The following is a 16695-nucleotide window of genomic DNA, read 5'->3' as shown; positions in this document are numbered from 1 at the left end:
TACCTCATCATCTTCTCCAGGTATGAAGATCACCCAGCAGTTTCGAAGCTTATCAAATAAAAAGCTCCTTAAATGAAGGAGCTTTTTATTTGATTTATTATCCTTCCCTCCCTACTCATACAAGGGAAGCAAAACAGCTACAGAAACACCTGACGTGTCTTTTGTTAGGAGGTATCGGTCAGAGCTGGCGGGTCCCTGCAGCAGCAGAACTACCTTTGTTTTGTGCATTCCCATTCATTTTTCCATTGCTGTGCTCCGCGTCTTCGTCTTGCTCATTTAATTGCTCCAGAGCCAACTGACGCCAGCTCCGCAAGGATGCCTTTCCAACCCAAAATCCGTCGTTCCTGCAGAGAGAGAACAGTGTTGGCAACGCAAATCACAACTCCGTTCTCCTTTGGAGCCCAAACAGTAAAATCTTTAGGAAAAAGCCATTTAAGCCCTTCTAAAAAAATCTCTGATGACGTTTGAGAGTGTCGGGACTTACGTACCCCTTGACTGTTATCTTCAGCAAGTTCGTAACTGTCTTGTAGTCTTCGTTTAACTGGTTTTTCAGGCGCAGGATTCGACACCTTTCTACCACGCAGTCCTTGCAAAGTGCTTTGACTGGGGTGGGGGGAAGAAGAAACACAATTTATTGCACACATGGCTGAGCTTCTCCCTGGTTTGAACGTGCTCAGACAGGTACGCACCAACTATCCTGCCTCATGACCGGAGATTTCACATGTAAATGAGGAGATCCCTGGGGTTACTGCCAGATCAGGCCACATTTGAAGCTTAAATAAGCGTAAAATGCTTCAGATGAGGTGCGATCTGTTCCGCTAGCTTCACAGCTCTCCGCTGCTGCTATCAACAGTTTGCAAGTACAGCTGCGAGCCAGGTCACGCCAACACACAGACACGGGAGTCAAAAGGCACGACAGTTCAGGCATATGCAAGAAAAAAACAGCTGTATCATGGCACTTGGTAAGCTAAACCCAGAAAGAAAAACCCCTCCTGCAAAGCTACGCTGGACCAACAGGAGCAGAAACCCTACAGCTGGGTGTATATTTTCATCTGGGAGCAAGAGGGTCGCTCCCAGGGAAGCAAGGCAGAGAACACAGCGCATCCGATCCATCCCTCCCAGCCGTACTCAACGAAAAAACCTGCAGGCGATCTTCCAGTTGACTAATAAATGTTGGCCTGGTTTTTTTTGGTGGGTTTTTTTTTTTTTTTTTTACAAAGGCTGCCTGCGTCACAGCAGTTTCTGCTGGTTGCGTTTCTTCCCTATAAGCTCCTAGCAGGAGCTGAGCTAATTTGGTCTCAGTGGGAGTTATTGAGCTCCTTTATAAAAGAAACTAAGCCTGGGGCTTGATTAAGGGATGCCCAAAGACTGCAGGGGCTGGGCTGACCCCAAAAATCAAAATGCATGACAGATGTGTGCAACACAAGCACATAAGCTATCAGGTATGTGCTTCCCTCGGATGAGGCATCTCGGGACAGGCTAGAGGCGAAAGACAGTAAACGATCGCCTTGGCCTGCACACATCCGCGCTGCTCTGGAGCGCGGGCTGCTGGCAAGAGGCAGCACAGATCCGCACGCTCCACAAAACGCTGCCTACGCAGGATCTGTAGGTGCTGCAGGCACAGAAAAATCATTTTCAAGAGTCTGGGGGGTTGCATGTGCAAGTTTTGTTATTTTCTAGAACCAACTTCATAAAACCATCCAAGTATTATGTTTTCCAACCTAAATGCACCATTGCTTTCTCTGAAATTCTTCCACGCACAGCTCTTCCTAGGCAGAGCAGAACTCAGGTCTGAAACAGACCCTGCAATCAGACTAATTGTGTTTGTTTGAATGCTAATGTAATTAAGCAACAGTGAAAAAATCACCCGGAAATAAACAGCACAGCACAAAAGCTATGCGCAGAAATAAAGTTATGATGACAAAGGATGGCTCAAAACGGGGCTGGGACCAGAACAAGGCACTAAAACATGTTCAGCTCATGAGAACGCGACTTGGAGAGGGTGTTTTCTTTCTAGCCCAACACCTCACCGTTCAGCCGGGGCCCTCCTCCGTATCTCCTGTAGAAGAAGTCAGCCACGTACTCCGATATTCTCTTCATAATGGATATTTTATCCGGATGGAGTTTGCCGTGTGAGCACAGGCAGGCTGTGTTATCTATAGGTTTTGGCGGAGTAGACTCATCCAGCCATTTCTGCAGCCATTCGAGAGAGATGAAGTCGTACGGGGAACCTGGGAGGGGAAAAAACCACAAAGAGAAACAAGCCCGTACGTGTCAGCTAATACACAATACAGCAGATGGTATTTGATAATTACTCTGATATTCAACGGTACTTTAAAAAATTAACAGGCTACCGCTGTTGATTAAATCTCTGTGGTACAAGTTTTCCAACATCCGATACAGCTTCCCTCGTCCAATTCTCATCTCCGTATCACAGATTTAGAAGACAGGAGCTACATGAAATTAAGATATGCAAGAACAAGCGGTCATTTCGAATTCAAGCAATCAATATGAAACCGCGGAGCACTCCAATTAGGAAAGGGAGTGCTTCCAGTCTACTAAACCTTTAGGGGCTTATCGGAGAGTAGTCGAGGAAAGGGAAAGGTTTTCCTATCGTCCATCGAGGGACAGATATAGTATTTAAATTATGATCATACATTAAAGGCTCTTTCTATAACAGAGCGAGCTCATCAGGGCAAACTGAAAAATAAAAGGCAACAACAGCAAAGAGACAAGGTCAGTGTTCGCCCCATCCCTTCAGCGCCCAAAATTTTGGGGTTATTCTGGGCTGCTCTTACAACTCTGGGCGAGAAACACTCACGCATTTTAAGATTTACAGTGCAAACTGAAACTTCCTTGAAGTTTTTAGCATTATTGGGGTTTTTTTTTTAAACAGAGCAGCAGACTCGCCCTTGTTTGCTAAAGGAGAAACACCTTGCACAAAGCCAAGGTTCAGGAGCGGGTCAGCGTCTGTATGAGCAGCAAAATAGCTCCGGGTTAAACCCTTGTATCTCGATACCGAAACCCAGTGCTGATGTGTAAACCCTTCTGAGAGATGATTGGGAAATTAGGAAGAAATTAAACCACTCTGTGCTGACACGAGGAGGGCAGCTCTGAAACTGAGGGGAAACGTAACCGTTAGTTACATTTATCAAATGAACACAAATCCTCAATGTTTCATACAAAGGAGCAATAGAGAAGCTACAGGAAAACACTTTGTCTTCCAGCTTGCACTGGATTTCTGCGAAGCCGGGCTTCAAATTCTCTCTCCCCTGCAGGATAAATCAGCAGTATTTTCGTCTTGCACAATGCCATCAGAGATACACAGCCATGACCTCCAGAGAATTGCAACGCTGTCAGAAATGGTTTGCTAGTTTGGGACGAAAGCTGCCTCCCCCGGAAAGCACATTTTTCTGGGGCAGGCTACAAAAAGCTGGCACAAAACGTGTCTACACAGCTGCAGAGAGAGTCCCAAGCTCCTGCGGGATCAGACCCAGAGCAGCTCCGAGAGAACACTGCCTCCAGCTGTGCTAGCAAGCTGCTGTGCCCAGGACGTGCCCAGCGGCAGGCAGCGGGTGCCCTCAGGGCAGTGCTTCAGGTCCTGCCATCTTCAAATGGGGGCAGAGGAGCTTTACCTGCACTTGTAAAAAACACCTTTTTGAGATTTATTCCTCTGTCGTGTTAGAAATGCCAAGAGCAATCTATTCTGTTTCTGCTAAGGGGGAGAGAAAACACACCGGAGTTGTGCTTGCTGCTCCTTTTTAACGGTGACTCACGGCAGATTCATACCTCCGCCACAACTTTGATTTAACGGTGACATTTTAACACCGCTCTGGCTTGCGGGGACTCGGCAAGATGAGCTGCGACACCCTCCTGTCCGTGAGTTAAGCGCCCGTTGTCTGCAAACCCAGGTTCATAAATTGAAGAGGCAGACATTTATGGGAGCTGAGGAGTCTGCTGTTCGGCTACTTGAGTCTCACTGCTGGTTCTGAGCGTTGAGCAATGAATATTAAAAGCTAAAAATCAAATTGTCTAAAATGCGTTTGTGTAGCGTGTTAAAGTCTTTAATTACAAATGTCCTGGAGTTTTTAGGAGTTGCGCATAGTGGAGAGAAATTCCCCCCGCTGGATGGACAGAGCAAGTGCCCCTACACTTGTTTTGAGGGAGACAGGAGAGAAAAACAAGGGGGGGAATAAAAATCCTTGAGTTCAGACATGCTAAGGTGACCAGACACAGGGAGTAGTAGGAAAGGATTCACCCCAGTCACTCATCGGACGGACTACGAAGCTTAGACATGGGGCTTCGAAGCACTGGCAGGAATGAATCAAATCATTTTCTGCTGGAGGCCAGGCATTCTTGTACCCTGTTACCTGCCGGTTAATTCGGACCAACAGCTCCCAGACTTGACGGGAGTTGGTAATTTAAGACCGGCCAGTTATTCTGCCTCGATGCTACTAACCGCTAACGAGATGAGCTGCTCACCGGGCAGAAGAAAACAGTCACGATGCATGGAAGCACACAGGAGACTGACTGATGTGGAAGGAGCAAGAGGGAATTAGCGATGCCAGAGGCCATTAGAATGAGCAAAAAAAGGGGAAAAATAGGTTAAGGCAGAAAAACAAGAGAAGGAAAGCAAATCCTAAGCATGCACACAAGCAACAACAAACAGATCGCTCTCCTCTTCTGAGCAGGCTGCAGCTAATGCCTTCCAGCGAAGCGTTCAGGCCACAGAAGCGAGTTGTGAGTTAGTTACAAAACATTACTAATCTTAACAATGGTCTACTACAAAATACTACCACAATATCTTACAGACCAGCTTCAGCGGGTAACCTTTTGTAGAGCTCCTTCACCTCTTCGTGTTTGATTTTGCCTCTGGCCACGCTCTGTTTGCGCATCTCGGCCATTTCGTTGCACCACTCCTCAAACTTGCAGTTATCGCGCTCTACCAGCTCCTGCAGAAAAGCTGTTGGGAAAGAAGAAAAAGCACTCATTTCAAGGAAAAATGCCAGTTACGTTAATTATCCCTGCGATCGGTTATCTGGGGATAACAAGCAAGCCTAAAAATTCCCCCACGCAGCTACTGACATACAAGGTCTTCCCGAAAGCCAAGTGCACGGACGTTGCTCTCTCCAATATTTGTGGTTGTAGATGATTAAATGCAACTATCCTGCGCAATACAACGGCGCCCAAGAAAATCATTTACTCAGGGTTGGTTGCTGCGTTAAGAGAAATCCTTTGCTTGCTAACAAGCCTACGCCGAGCGCTGGCAGTCGTGCGAAGTGCAACGGGGTTTGGTGAGAGGCTGCGGAGCCGGCGCACGGCAGGACGCTTTGCTGCCTGCTTCAATCCCTCCCTGCTATTCCTCTCGCTCCAGCCATTTCTCTGCCTCCCACTGAGAGCAGCTCCTCTGTGCTGCCAAGGACCCATTGTTCCCAGGGCAGAAGCAAGAGCTTCTCACCCTTCTGATACACCTGAAGCCCGTCCTGACTTGCAGCCCCATGGGTACGCGTGATCTCAGCGAGAGGTGTCGAAGCGCATTGCAAACCCAAGGGCAAAAAGCCCTCAGGAGATGGGAGACAAGCAGGGGCAGATCCTGGTGTCAAGAGAAAGGTGAGGGAAATGGGAATTTTTGCTGTCGCAGATGGAAAAACCCCAAACAAACCAAACCTCAGCAGGGGGAAAAAAAAAAAATAAAAAAAAGATAAAACACTTCCCTCGCAGGGCTGGTATAAGGAAGAGGGAAAGCACTGCTTATCTGAAGCCTTTTCCTATTTAGCAGTATTTTGAAGAGCTAAAATATTTCCAGAAAGGTTAACGCTTCTGCGGCCAGAGAGCACAATATCCATCTTGGGAGAATACACAGTATTAAAAAACAACCAGCTTGACCCCCTTGAGGTCAGAGCCAAGTTACGTCTCTCCGCTGTCCCAGAAAAGCCGCTTTTAACAGCATCAAAGCAAAATGCCTCAAATTTACAGTTGCATGAAACCTCCCCGCAACCGCACGGCTCGACTGCTGCCCTTCGCTCCCTGTTCCCTGGCAGGCTTCCACATGAAACAAAGGCAACCGCGGGGCTACGCAGGAATTTGGAGCTGGGTGGAGAGGCTTTTGCCGAGTTATTGTTTTGGGCAGAGGGGTAGGAGGAAAGGGAGCGCAAGAGAGCTCAGGAAACAGACTGAAAATACAGATCTGAGGCAGGAATTAGCACTAATTCCCAAAGCTGTGTGGCTCCGAGGGTGGGTTTTAGTGGTGGGGGGCTGGAAAAGGTTTGGTGCTGTTATTAGGGGGGAAAAAAGCTGTACGGTTTACCCCCCTCCACATCCAGATAACCTGAACAAACAGCAAGAGGTCCAAAGGGGACACGCCACCTCCGCTGTCCCTGCTTCGCAGAAGAGGGAAGAAGGTGGAACACACCTCCATCCCCGTCAGCACCAGGGGCCTAATTAATATTTCTAATCGAGTAGCATGCAAACGCGAAGCATCATTAAATCCACAGGCCAAACCTACAGGGATTTCTGCCACCCCCAGTAATTCTAAAGCAAGACACGAACGCGCTCGTACAAAACTCCTGTTAAGGGCTTGCATCCTCTTATTTTCACGCTGTTTATTCTCAATATGGCAAAGATTAAGCGCTCGCAGAAGAAACCTGACATCTGTCAGGATTATTCACCTCCAGCACAGTACATGCACTGGCAATGACATTTAACCACGCTGTTCTCCTTCGCCTTCAGGAACCTGAGCGGTTCCTGTGGGATCCCGGCTGCAAATCCCAGCGCTTCCACTGCCGCACGTGACTCCCAGCGGGATGATCTCCTCCTAACCCCTTCCCATCTCGTCTCACTGGTTAAGATAGCGAGGTCTGAGCGGGAACAGCGGCGGGATCACTGGGCCAATATTAAAGTGCTAGGAAAGCCCAAGGGTTTCACTGGTCATGACACCGAGCTGCATACAGCACCTTTGGGGGCTCATGGACAGTGGTCACAAAAGGGGCTTCGAGCGAGACCCCACTCCTGGCCCGCCTGGAGCGTGACAAGACGAGATGCAGAGGCCAGGAGAGTTAAAGCTCACTTACCTGGTACTTCGACTGTCAGAGATTTCTCCCGGGTTTGCAGCCTGTACACCAGCATGTAAGCATTGCGCGAGCAGTGAGTCCCTTTCCCACACTTAGGTTTGCGAGTCTGGGATTTAGAAGGTTCCGCTGCGGTACAGAAGGCAAAACATAATAAACACACAAGCTCGCTTACTGATTCTCCATTAATGGGACGAGTTTGCCACCTAGCCGGCTTCCCTCTCCCCACTGCGCTCTGGCAGGCCTCTTTTTGCCAAGCGCTGGGCTTGGCACGAGCCAAAATTGTATCCCAAAGCAAGACCCAAATCCCTCCAGCACTTCTGGAGGCAGGGTAATTCAAAGGGACTAAAATTAGGAGCCTGCTCTGAACCGCCCTCTACAAGAGCCTTTCTTCTCTCCCCAGTTAAACCTCACGGAGCCAAAAGTAGCTCTTGCAAAAACATACTTTCTCCCCTCTGCCTCTCGTTCTGGCGACCTGACACCAAAGAACAGAGTAAAATCCTCAGGGAAGAAAATCTTATTTACAGGTGATTGTGTACATGAAAAAACGCGTGCCCTTCTGTTGGGCAACAAAGCTTTTAGGGAGCGAACAGCCACGGAAACGGTCATTTCAGAGCAAGTGGTGGCGCAACGTAAACTCATGTTGCGAGAGTTGCCGTTTTCAGACAGACTGCCAGGGAAGGAAAAAACCATTTACCTACTGCAGCTTCAAAAAGCAAACATTTTTTTAAATTTAAACAAAATAAAGAACAATATTGAAATATTAAGAAAAGTGTCTGTCTTTCCCAAATTCTGGAAAAATTCACATGCCTCTCCCACCACACCATCCAGGGGACTTCCTAGACGCTCTTTATTTACATTTTCTCCAAATATTTTCTAAATTGTTCCCATCTGCATGGCCAGGCTGCAGGACTCTCTCCGCAGCAGACCCCTGCTTTACATTACTGACCTTCTCCTGCTGTTGCATGCATTTGTAACAAAGAGTCGTCTCAGTTTTGCTTGGAGTAGGCAAATAACATCAGCGCTTGATAAAAATATTAAGGCTCCCAGCCTACAGGGGCTTCTAAACACGCTTTACTTATATTCTTCAAGCAGCCTTGTATTTCAGCAAGAATACTTACTTGCAGTTAAGCATAAACCTTTACGAGATCAAGGTCACAGCGGTTTATTTGCATCTTATTTTGCTACGCCGGGTAACTCGGGAGGTTAAAAAGAAAGGCCGAGAAGCTCTTTCTTCCTTTCGGGGCTTATTTTTCTCTCTCACACCACTAGATGTCTAGCCAGCTTCACGGTTTGGTTGCAAGCAAGCAGTAGTCAAACGTTAGCAGGATGACAAAGCTGCTCCGGTGGCAGCCAGCGTTTATGTACGTTGTGATGAAGTGCAAGAAGGTGTTTACTAGCGAGAGAGCTGAAAATAAAGCGGCATCATGCAGATGCATGCACGGAAGGAAACGGGCGAGGGAGGCTAATGCCCCACGCCTGCTCGAGGGCGTGCTCAGGCTGACGTGGCTTTACAACAAACTAAGGGAGCAAATACATCTGAGAGTGTCTTTTCATTAAGCTGTTATTTAAGGATGCTTTAAAGAAAGGCAACATTTCATAAAGTCCAGTTGCAGCAAAGCACGAGTGTCCTGGTGGGCCAGTGTTTCTGGGAATGGATTGCTTGCATTATAAGTGAAATTTCTGGCATTAACTTCCCTGTTTCCTGATACTGCAAAGCATCCTGCGCTAAGGAACACTGAGCAGCAGCAAATCCGAGCACTCAAAACACCAATTTAATGCTGAACCACTCCTATATATCAACTGCAGACTGAGAAACCCACAGGTCCAGCCTCAGCCCAAGCTCTCCAAGAAATCAAGACCTGCCCAGGGAACATGGTTATCTGGGTCAGCACCGGGACACCGGCACAAGATGAGCTGACAACGGTAGAACAGAAGAGCGCAAAGGAGAAGTAAAAAGTGTAAAGTAAAAAGGCAGTTTTGGCTTCCAAGCCATTATTTGGATCAAGATTTTTTACGGAGACTCTTTACTGCCTCCAAGTAAAACACCTCAGTGGAAATAAAAACATAATGTGTTAAGGAAACTGAAAGTAATCCTGTTATCTGTTCCTAAGCGTCCTTTTGCACACCAGCCAAGGAAGCGGCAACTCGCCTGTTTCATCCCGATAGGCAACTGCTGCCCGAGTTATCAGTGTCTTATCTGCCATGCGGCAGGCAAGAGAAATACTAGAGTAGAGGAACTGATCACAAGGTGTGCGTAAACACTCACACGGGGCTGAAACGAAGAAAATCTGGCTGCAATTAACAGAATTGCTGTTTCACACATTACTCCTAAGACGTGACAGCACACGCAGGAGCATTTTTGTTTTAAAAGTATCAGGGCCTCCACGTATTCAGCCTCCGTGTTTTTGGTGAAAAGAGTTATTTTAAAAGGGCACTCACAACTTAAAGGTTTTACCTAGATCTTCCTCAATCCCCAACTGCAGCTTCTTCCCCTCCATCTTTTCTATGTCTTCGTCGTTAAACTTGTACCACTCGCCCGTCTGCGGATCCTTCACGTGGGCAATGTAGTGCCCGGAGTACGCGCTCACGCCTCGGTGTATGAGGACGGCACTCAGTTCATACACGTAGACGCCATCTGGAAGGAAAGCAGCAGTTATACAGGGCTCTGGATGAAACAGCACAGATCTTTTCTTTCCTAGCGCTTAATGTTTTTGCAAGGCAGCAGACAAAGACTGCACTTGAACTCGCATCTCTCCAAGACCTCGCTAAGTAGGTTGTGGCTTCCACAACCCACTTAGCGAGGTAGTCATTTGAAATGAGGGCTTCAAACAACTCTTGACATAGTTTTCCATCAAAAAGACGATTCAGAGGAGATCTCCTCTTGTCTGCCAAAGGGCGGTGGGTAAAGTTAACAAGACACAGTGCACAAAACTCACTTTTTTGTTCCATAAAAGGCTCCATGTCAAGCAGCTCAGAGAAGCCGATGTAGGTGTTCAGCTTTTTCTTATGGCCAGTTTGTCTGTGCAGAGGCAAAGCTTCGGTTCAGGGGACAGCGATAACAGTTCACATCTCAAAATAACTCCCCTTGAAACCCACCGAGCATCCCCAGAGAAGCTCACGCACGCACTCAATCCTCAATCTCCCAAATCAATGCAGAAAGAGCAGAGCAGATGACTGTCCAAAGAGCTTCCACGCAACCCAGGGCGCTCCCGCTTTTACAGCACACTCTCCAGCGAGAGGCTTACCTGTCAAACACAAAACGCATCAGCTGCAGGTTGAGTGTGCAGGGAAGACTCAGCAGCCTGATCTTCCTCGTGGCGTTCTGCTTACTCTGACAAGTTTCGCAAAAATAACGATTGTCCCCTTCTAATTTTTCTTCCTGAGCGGGGAGGGGAGGCAGAAAGAAAGGTCTTGAGAACAGGTTACCACTGAAAAGTCAAACAGTCCAAGCTCCTCAACAGCTAGAGACTGAAAAGCACGGAAGTTATTTTAACCATTTAAGTCTCTACCCAGCTGCGTTCCAAAATAATCTCTTGGTTAAAAAATGCACGCTAACAAATGTGCTCTACAGCATGGCCGTAGTAGGCTGCTCTCGCTTTAAGGAAAGTTTTAGACCGAATCGAGCCCTGTTCTCAGGTCACTTACAAGACTGTCGGGTTTGCTCTCCACTTGACTGAGTTGGTTTATACTGAGGGCTATGAAAAAGAAAATAATTAAATCGCCCTTTTACAAGCTCACATGGCCCAAGTTAATGTAAAGCCTGGAAACTACAATCCCCCTGTGCTCAGCCACACAAACATCGCCGCGTAAGAGTCATTGCCTACGCCTAAGTAGATCCAGAGGCAGGATTAGGCCAGAGGAGAACTCCAACTGCCCTAAACAAGGTCACCGGGTTGTTTCATTCGAAGGAGGAGCAGGCAAACTTGAAGTTCACCATTTCAGGATTTTACTGCGCGTACACAAACCAGTCTTTTTTCATAGCAGACCTTCCGCAAGCAGAGCAACCGGTTTGCTGAGCGCATCGGTGAAGCTGCTGCCCGGTGAAGCTGCTGCCCAACAGCCAGGCAGCTCGGGTACAGAGTCATGTTTCAGGTTAGCTCTGTCCTAAATATTTTTAGTTGAATCCACACCTCGAACCTTTAACACGCTGGATCTTAACTTAAGATCTAGGCAAATTTTCAAGTCGAATTAAGAGCACTTGCAGCTGTTCCGGCAGCTATTCCCGGCCCTCCCTAGTATTTTTGAGAGCACATTTTAGAGCGGGGAATGTCTCCTGTTGCTATGCAGATTAGCACCGATATAGAAAACACAAAAAGCAGCCATTCTCCCGGTGCTGTCCATGACAAAGCACATGGGGACTTTTTGTCAGACTCTGGGGACTTTTCCCCAACTTTGCTGGGAAAGTATTTTAACTAAACATGCGGCTTTCAAGTGCTTTTTGAAGCCATAACATGTGCATCTGATACGCTCTGGTCCGGAGCCACTCCTTGCTTGCATGACTCAATCCTCATTTTCTGGGTCTGCCGAAAAAAGCATTTGCTTTTGGATGCATCTCACCGAGACAACTCGGTCACTTTGCTCTGATACCGACCTCAAAGGCTGTTAATTGAAGGAAGGAATTAAAACACCTTGCTAAGAATAGCAGGACTCAAAAACCAGCGAGCTCATACCTTAAGAAATTCCGTTATACAGTCTGTCAACTGCTTGTGCCCTTGGATGTTTAACTCCAGCTCGTAAAATTTAGACACGAGTTTGGACTCCCTGCCACACTGGTTGCAGCTAGGATTAAAAAAAAGGACAAAAAACACATGAGGACAGTTCACCGGTCCGTGTGTCTGAACTCCCCAGCCAGTAGTAAACTACTCCTTGAGCTCTAAAACCAGGAGAAAAAGTTATTTAAGTCAGAATTTACATGGTTCACACCCCTACACCAGGAACACTCTGCAAAAAGGTGGTAACAGGATAACAGTATTTACCAGGAAAACCAAGAGCACTTGCTTACAACACGCATACACCATTTTATATCATTTTTGAGGGGAAATCCACAGCTCAGAGAACGCAGGAATGAAAATACGACACTCGAGTACTCTATTTTCTGGCTGCAGGACTTCACGTTCCATTAACTCACTTGCAGGTTTAATTGGTAAATTTTCCTGAACTGCAACAACACCGTGCGCACAGAATCAGGAAACCTAAAAGCTAACAAACTCTTACAAAATGTTTCGGCAGAAGCTTACCTGCCTGCTCCAGCTGTTAGGAGGGATCTTTCCCCCTCAACTCCTTCTAAAATGTTTAAATATTTCCAGAAAGGTTCTTCCCGAAGACCAAATACTTACACCGTGACATAGGCGTACTCTCCACAGAACTGCTTTTGCACTATGTTGCGAACATCTGGGTTTTTTTGTTTGGATAAAGTATCTTCCAGCAGTGACATGAACAGCTTTGAAAACTCCTGGGCATCCTAGAAGAGAAAGCCAAGTCCGTTAACAATGCACCACAGCACAAAGCCCAATCACAACCTTGTCGCTAATTTACTGCAAATTACCCGGAGCCCTGCACGCAGGCTGCACAGAGGCTCCGGCGTGCACTGAATAGAAAAAAGACCGGCCGGGAGAACTAAAGAAAAAGAGGAATTTGCCTAAAAGGAGCGCGAGGCCCCCAGCGTGAGACCACGGCATGAGTTAACCTGGCTCCCGGCCAGCCGCGCCGGGTGGTTTGACTTCTGCCCTGCTCCTCGCAGGGCTCTGGAAGAAAAAAAAAAAAGCTCCCACAGAGCTTTCTATCCCGTTAATGCTCGTCTTTCAAAGCTCAGCATGCAATTCAAGCTGTTCCTGCTTGCATTATAGGTGAGAAGAAAAATAGAAACACCCCAAAAATGAGAAGCTGCCCTGTGAATTCGTCCCCTCCCGCGAGGATCGAGAGCTTCCCCACGCTCATCTTGGGGCCTTCCTCTCCCACCCTGGCTCTCCTTTGCTCTCCCCTTCCAAAAACAAACGGGCTTTGGCCTCTCCCAGCTGTCCTTCAGTATCACCGGTCGGCAGCGACCACTTCCTTCCCCTCCCGCATCCTCCTGAGGAAACGCACGCCGGCGATTGGGCTCTTCAGCCAACAATCTCCCTCTTGCTTCTCAAAGTGTATTTTCAAGCCGTGCCCTTCTCCTGAGCCCTCTTCAGCTTCGGAGAGAGCCCCACAGGACCGGTCTGCGGCGCTTGCCCCTCTCTAACGGTGCTTTCTCTGCCCCGCACGCTCGTGTTGGACCTCGGCTGGCTCTCGGTGACCTGACCAAATGTCTTCTCGCCCTGCGAGGGCTCTTCAACCCCCACTGAACTACCCACCGCCAAGCATCTCCCTGCCCTAGGAGGAGCAAGCCCCTAAAGCACCTGCGAAAGGACCCTCATGGCAGCTTCGGCTCCCACCCAGCACGGTGCTGGCGTCTATCAGGCGCTAACAACACTCCCTGTCCCCATCCCATCGCTCCCTGGGCTCCTCCTGATCTCCCACGCAGAGGGGAAGGGCCCTGAGCACTTCTCCCTTTGTGTTTGTAGCGAGCAGTACATCCTGGCTCAGAGGTGCTAAAATAACATAAAAGGGCAGTTTCACGCTGCTTTAGAGAAGGTAATTACTCAAGGGGAACGCCTCAAACCTACCTGCTGCTGTCCTGTGTCCAAGCCCAGCGCTTTGACGAACCCAGAGGGATCGATGTATCGCCTTTTGCTGTTCTGCAGCAAGGCGAACAAGTACTGGAGGTGTTCACAAATGGTCTGAGGCTCATAGTCTGTTAAAAACAACAAGTTGCACAAGTCACAGCAAGTAATTCAAGGCAAGAGATAATTATTCCAAGTAATTCGCTTGTTCTTTCTTCGTACAGGTAAATTTAATGATTAGAAATGATATGTTTTTTAAAAGCTGTTTTAAATTATCTTGAGAATCACAGAATCGTATAGGTTGGAAAAGACTTTTAAGATCATCGAGTCCAACCGTTCGACTCCAATCGAGTCAAACCGAAGTGGTTCACGTCAGTGATGACAGCACAGGCCAAATATCAAAGGCTCACAGAATCATTTAGGTTGGAAAAGACCCTTAAGATCATCCGAGTCCAACCATAAATACGCCGCAGCGCCTAGCGTGAGCTGTGAGTGAACAGTTCAAGCAGCGTGCGCCGAATGCCCTGTAGCAACGGCTTCTTTTTTACCCTAAACGGTGAGACATCATTTAAAAACACCATAAAAACCGGAACAGGAGAAATCAGGCAGCTGCCCTGACCCAGAGTGCACCTATAGCACCATACCATACGTAAAGGTACGTCACCCGAGGCCGTTGCGTCCACTACGCGGGCAATTGGGAGCCTCATTCGTACCTGGGACCTAAATTTTTGCCCTCCCGTGGGATGAGTGCGGCTCCAGGGTAGCGCAGATCAGCCCCAACCCATGCGCTTCCACCTCCAGCACCATCGTGAAGCTGGGAACCAGTCTGGGAAGCAGCCCGGCAAGAAACAAACCCAAACTGGATTTTTCAACCAGATCAAATCACTCCGATTTAAGAAATAAGTCGGGTAAAGGACGGTTCGTTCCTCAAAGCCGGGTGATGGACTCAAAAAGAGCCGAGGGGAGATCGGACAAGTGGTTGTAGCTTCACCGTCAATTCTCCCGATAAATGTCATCCCAAAGACAATGCCAGCGTGTAAAATTTTCGGCGAAAACGAGCAAAACCACCCACCTTTGTCTTTCGGGACACCCTCTCCAGCCGCATACTCGCTGCAGGTGCTGGGACACAAGTAGAGGGCTTGTCGGAGCTCCAAGTTAAGAAACCACATCTGCAAGAAAGTGTTCACGTAGCACGTGGCGCCGAGGTTCGTTAAGCCCACGAACGCGTTCTGGCGTAAGAGAGAAAGCAACAGTCGTCACTCGCCGCTGCGGAGGAGCAAGCAGAAATCCAGCAGTTGGGGCAGCCGCTTTACGGCTGTTTGTTGGGAAAAGGCCACTCTGGCATTGTACAAACAGCCGCGTCCCAAACTCCCCGGCTACACAAGGCGTCACCTCCCCTCGTCCCCATCTTCCCCTGGGGACTGCAAAGGGCAGGGGATGCTTTTTTTTGGGGGGGGAAGGGGGGCTACCTTCTTGCGGCGCTCGCAGTTGGGGTCGTCGATGTTGTGGAAGCTGTTCTCGTCTATCTCGCCCAGCCAGACGTGCTCCCCGATGCCCACCAGGCAGTTGGGGTTCCCCCGGCAGTTCCTCCTGTAGAACCAGCACCCGTCCCAACTGTCACCCTCGCAGAAGGGATGCTGTTGTCCCTTGGGGAGGGGTGACCGTTGGGATGAGGACAACAAGGGGGACCCCGTAATGGTAAACAGAGCGAATGGGGTGGGACAGGGGTCCCCCACACCCCTCAAAAGCGGTGGTTAGAGAAGAACAAGGAGATCCCAAGGGATGGAGAACTAGAGGGAGGAAAAAAGAGGGGGGCCCCAGGGAAGAGTACGGGACCCGGGGAAGTCCCCTCTATCTGGGGGGCCGGGCAGGGAGAGGGGCCCCCCACAACCCCGGGGGGGTCCCCTATATCTGGGGAGCCGGGCAGGGAGAGGGGCCCCCCACAACCCCGGGGAATGGGGGTCCCAAAGAGGGGAATGGGGGAGGTCCCCATCGACCCTGAGGGACCCAGAAAGCGCAGGGTGCTTCCCCAAACTCAGGGGAGGAAGGAGGAACGCGGGGTCCCCCCCCAACCCGGGGTGGGGGGGGCGAGGGCCCCAGAGAAGGGAACGGGGGAGCCCCCAGACCCCAAACACGAGGAGGGGGGGGGGGAGGTCGGGGTCCCCTGCAGCCCTGAGGGACCAGGTACGGGGCGGGGAAGAGGCAGGGGGCCGCCCCGGGCGGGGAGAGGGCGCGGGGGGGGCCCGGCCGTACCGGCAGGCGCCGCGCTGGCAGGGCTCCAGCCCGACGCGGTAGGCCGCTTCGATGTGCTCCTGCGCCACCGCCTCGGGCGGCACCGTCTCGGTCCAGCGCCACGCCGCCTTCTCCAGCTGCAGCCGCGGCGCCATGGCCGTCGCCGCCGCCCCCCCTCCCCTCCGGCCCGGGCCTGCCCCGGCCCCGGCCCCGGCCCGGTCCCGCCCGGCCCCTCCCGCTGCCGCCGCCGCCGCCGTCAGGGCCGGTGACGCCACGCGCGCGACGCGCCGAGGGGCGCGAGGCGCTGACGGTAACGGGCTGCGACGCGCGACGCGCCTGGGGGCGGGGCCTGCGCGCTCCGCGGGGGGCGGCTCCTCCCGCCCGGAACCGGCAGCGGAGCCCGGGCGGGGGGGGTGGGGCGGGTGGGTGTCTGTGTGTCTGTCTGTGTCTGCGTGTCTGTCTGCGTGTCTGTCTGCGTGTGTGTGCGCGCACGGCCCCAGCGCCTGGGTCCTGCCCCCCCGCCCCCCACACCGTCCCTGCCCTACCCCCGTACCCCCGTGCCATCCCCCCATAACCCCCAACCCCGTACACCCAACACCCCCAGACCCCCCATCCTCACCCTATACCCCCTGCCCATACCGTGCCCGCCCTATACCATACCCCCACCCCCATACCCCTACCCCCCACACCGTACCCCCCACTATACCCCCCGCACCCCAACACCACAGCCCTTCCCCACCGCCCCCCTG

At 50.4% G+C, this 16695-nt stretch overlaps 1 protein-coding gene across 3 annotated transcripts in view; it reads right to left on the bottom strand.

The window, feature by feature from the left end:
- The window catches only part of USP48 (ubiquitin specific peptidase 48), a 30426-nt gene extending 14255 nt beyond the window's left edge, over positions 1-16171 (bottom strand). For 2 of the 3 annotated variants that reach the window (XM_072883906.1, XM_072883908.1), the window contains exons 1-14: positions 15968-16170; positions 15184-15304; positions 14787-14943; positions 13718-13845; positions 12407-12531; positions 11741-11849; positions 10316-10449; positions 10007-10089; positions 9526-9705; positions 7071-7196; positions 4814-4963; positions 2031-2231; positions 489-603; positions 214-344 (exon numbers count right to left, since the gene is read on the bottom strand). In XM_072883906.1, the coding sequence (XP_072740007.1) occupies positions 214-344; positions 489-603; positions 2031-2231; positions 4814-4963; positions 7071-7196; positions 9526-9705; positions 10007-10089; positions 10316-10449; positions 11741-11849; positions 12407-12531; positions 13718-13845; positions 14787-14943; positions 15184-15304; positions 15968-16101 (1894 nt within the window). In that variant the 5' untranslated portion in view covers positions 16102-16170. Of the gene's footprint in view, positions 1-213; positions 345-488; positions 604-2030; positions 2232-4813; positions 4964-7070; positions 7197-9525; positions 9706-10006; positions 10090-10315; positions 10450-11740; positions 11850-12406; positions 12532-13717; positions 13846-14786; positions 14944-15183; positions 15305-15967 lie in introns of all 3 variants that reach the window. The other variant, XM_072883907.1, reaches the window with a different exon arrangement.
- Between the last annotated feature and the right edge of the window lie 524 nt (positions 16172-16695).

The sequence above is a fragment of the Ciconia boyciana genome, chromosome 19, assembly GCF_034638445.1.
Source record: "Ciconia boyciana chromosome 19, ASM3463844v1, whole genome shotgun sequence".
Taxonomy (NCBI): domain Eukaryota; kingdom Metazoa; phylum Chordata; class Aves; order Ciconiiformes; family Ciconiidae; genus Ciconia; species Ciconia boyciana.
This window is presented reverse-complemented; position numbering and strand designations above follow the sequence as displayed.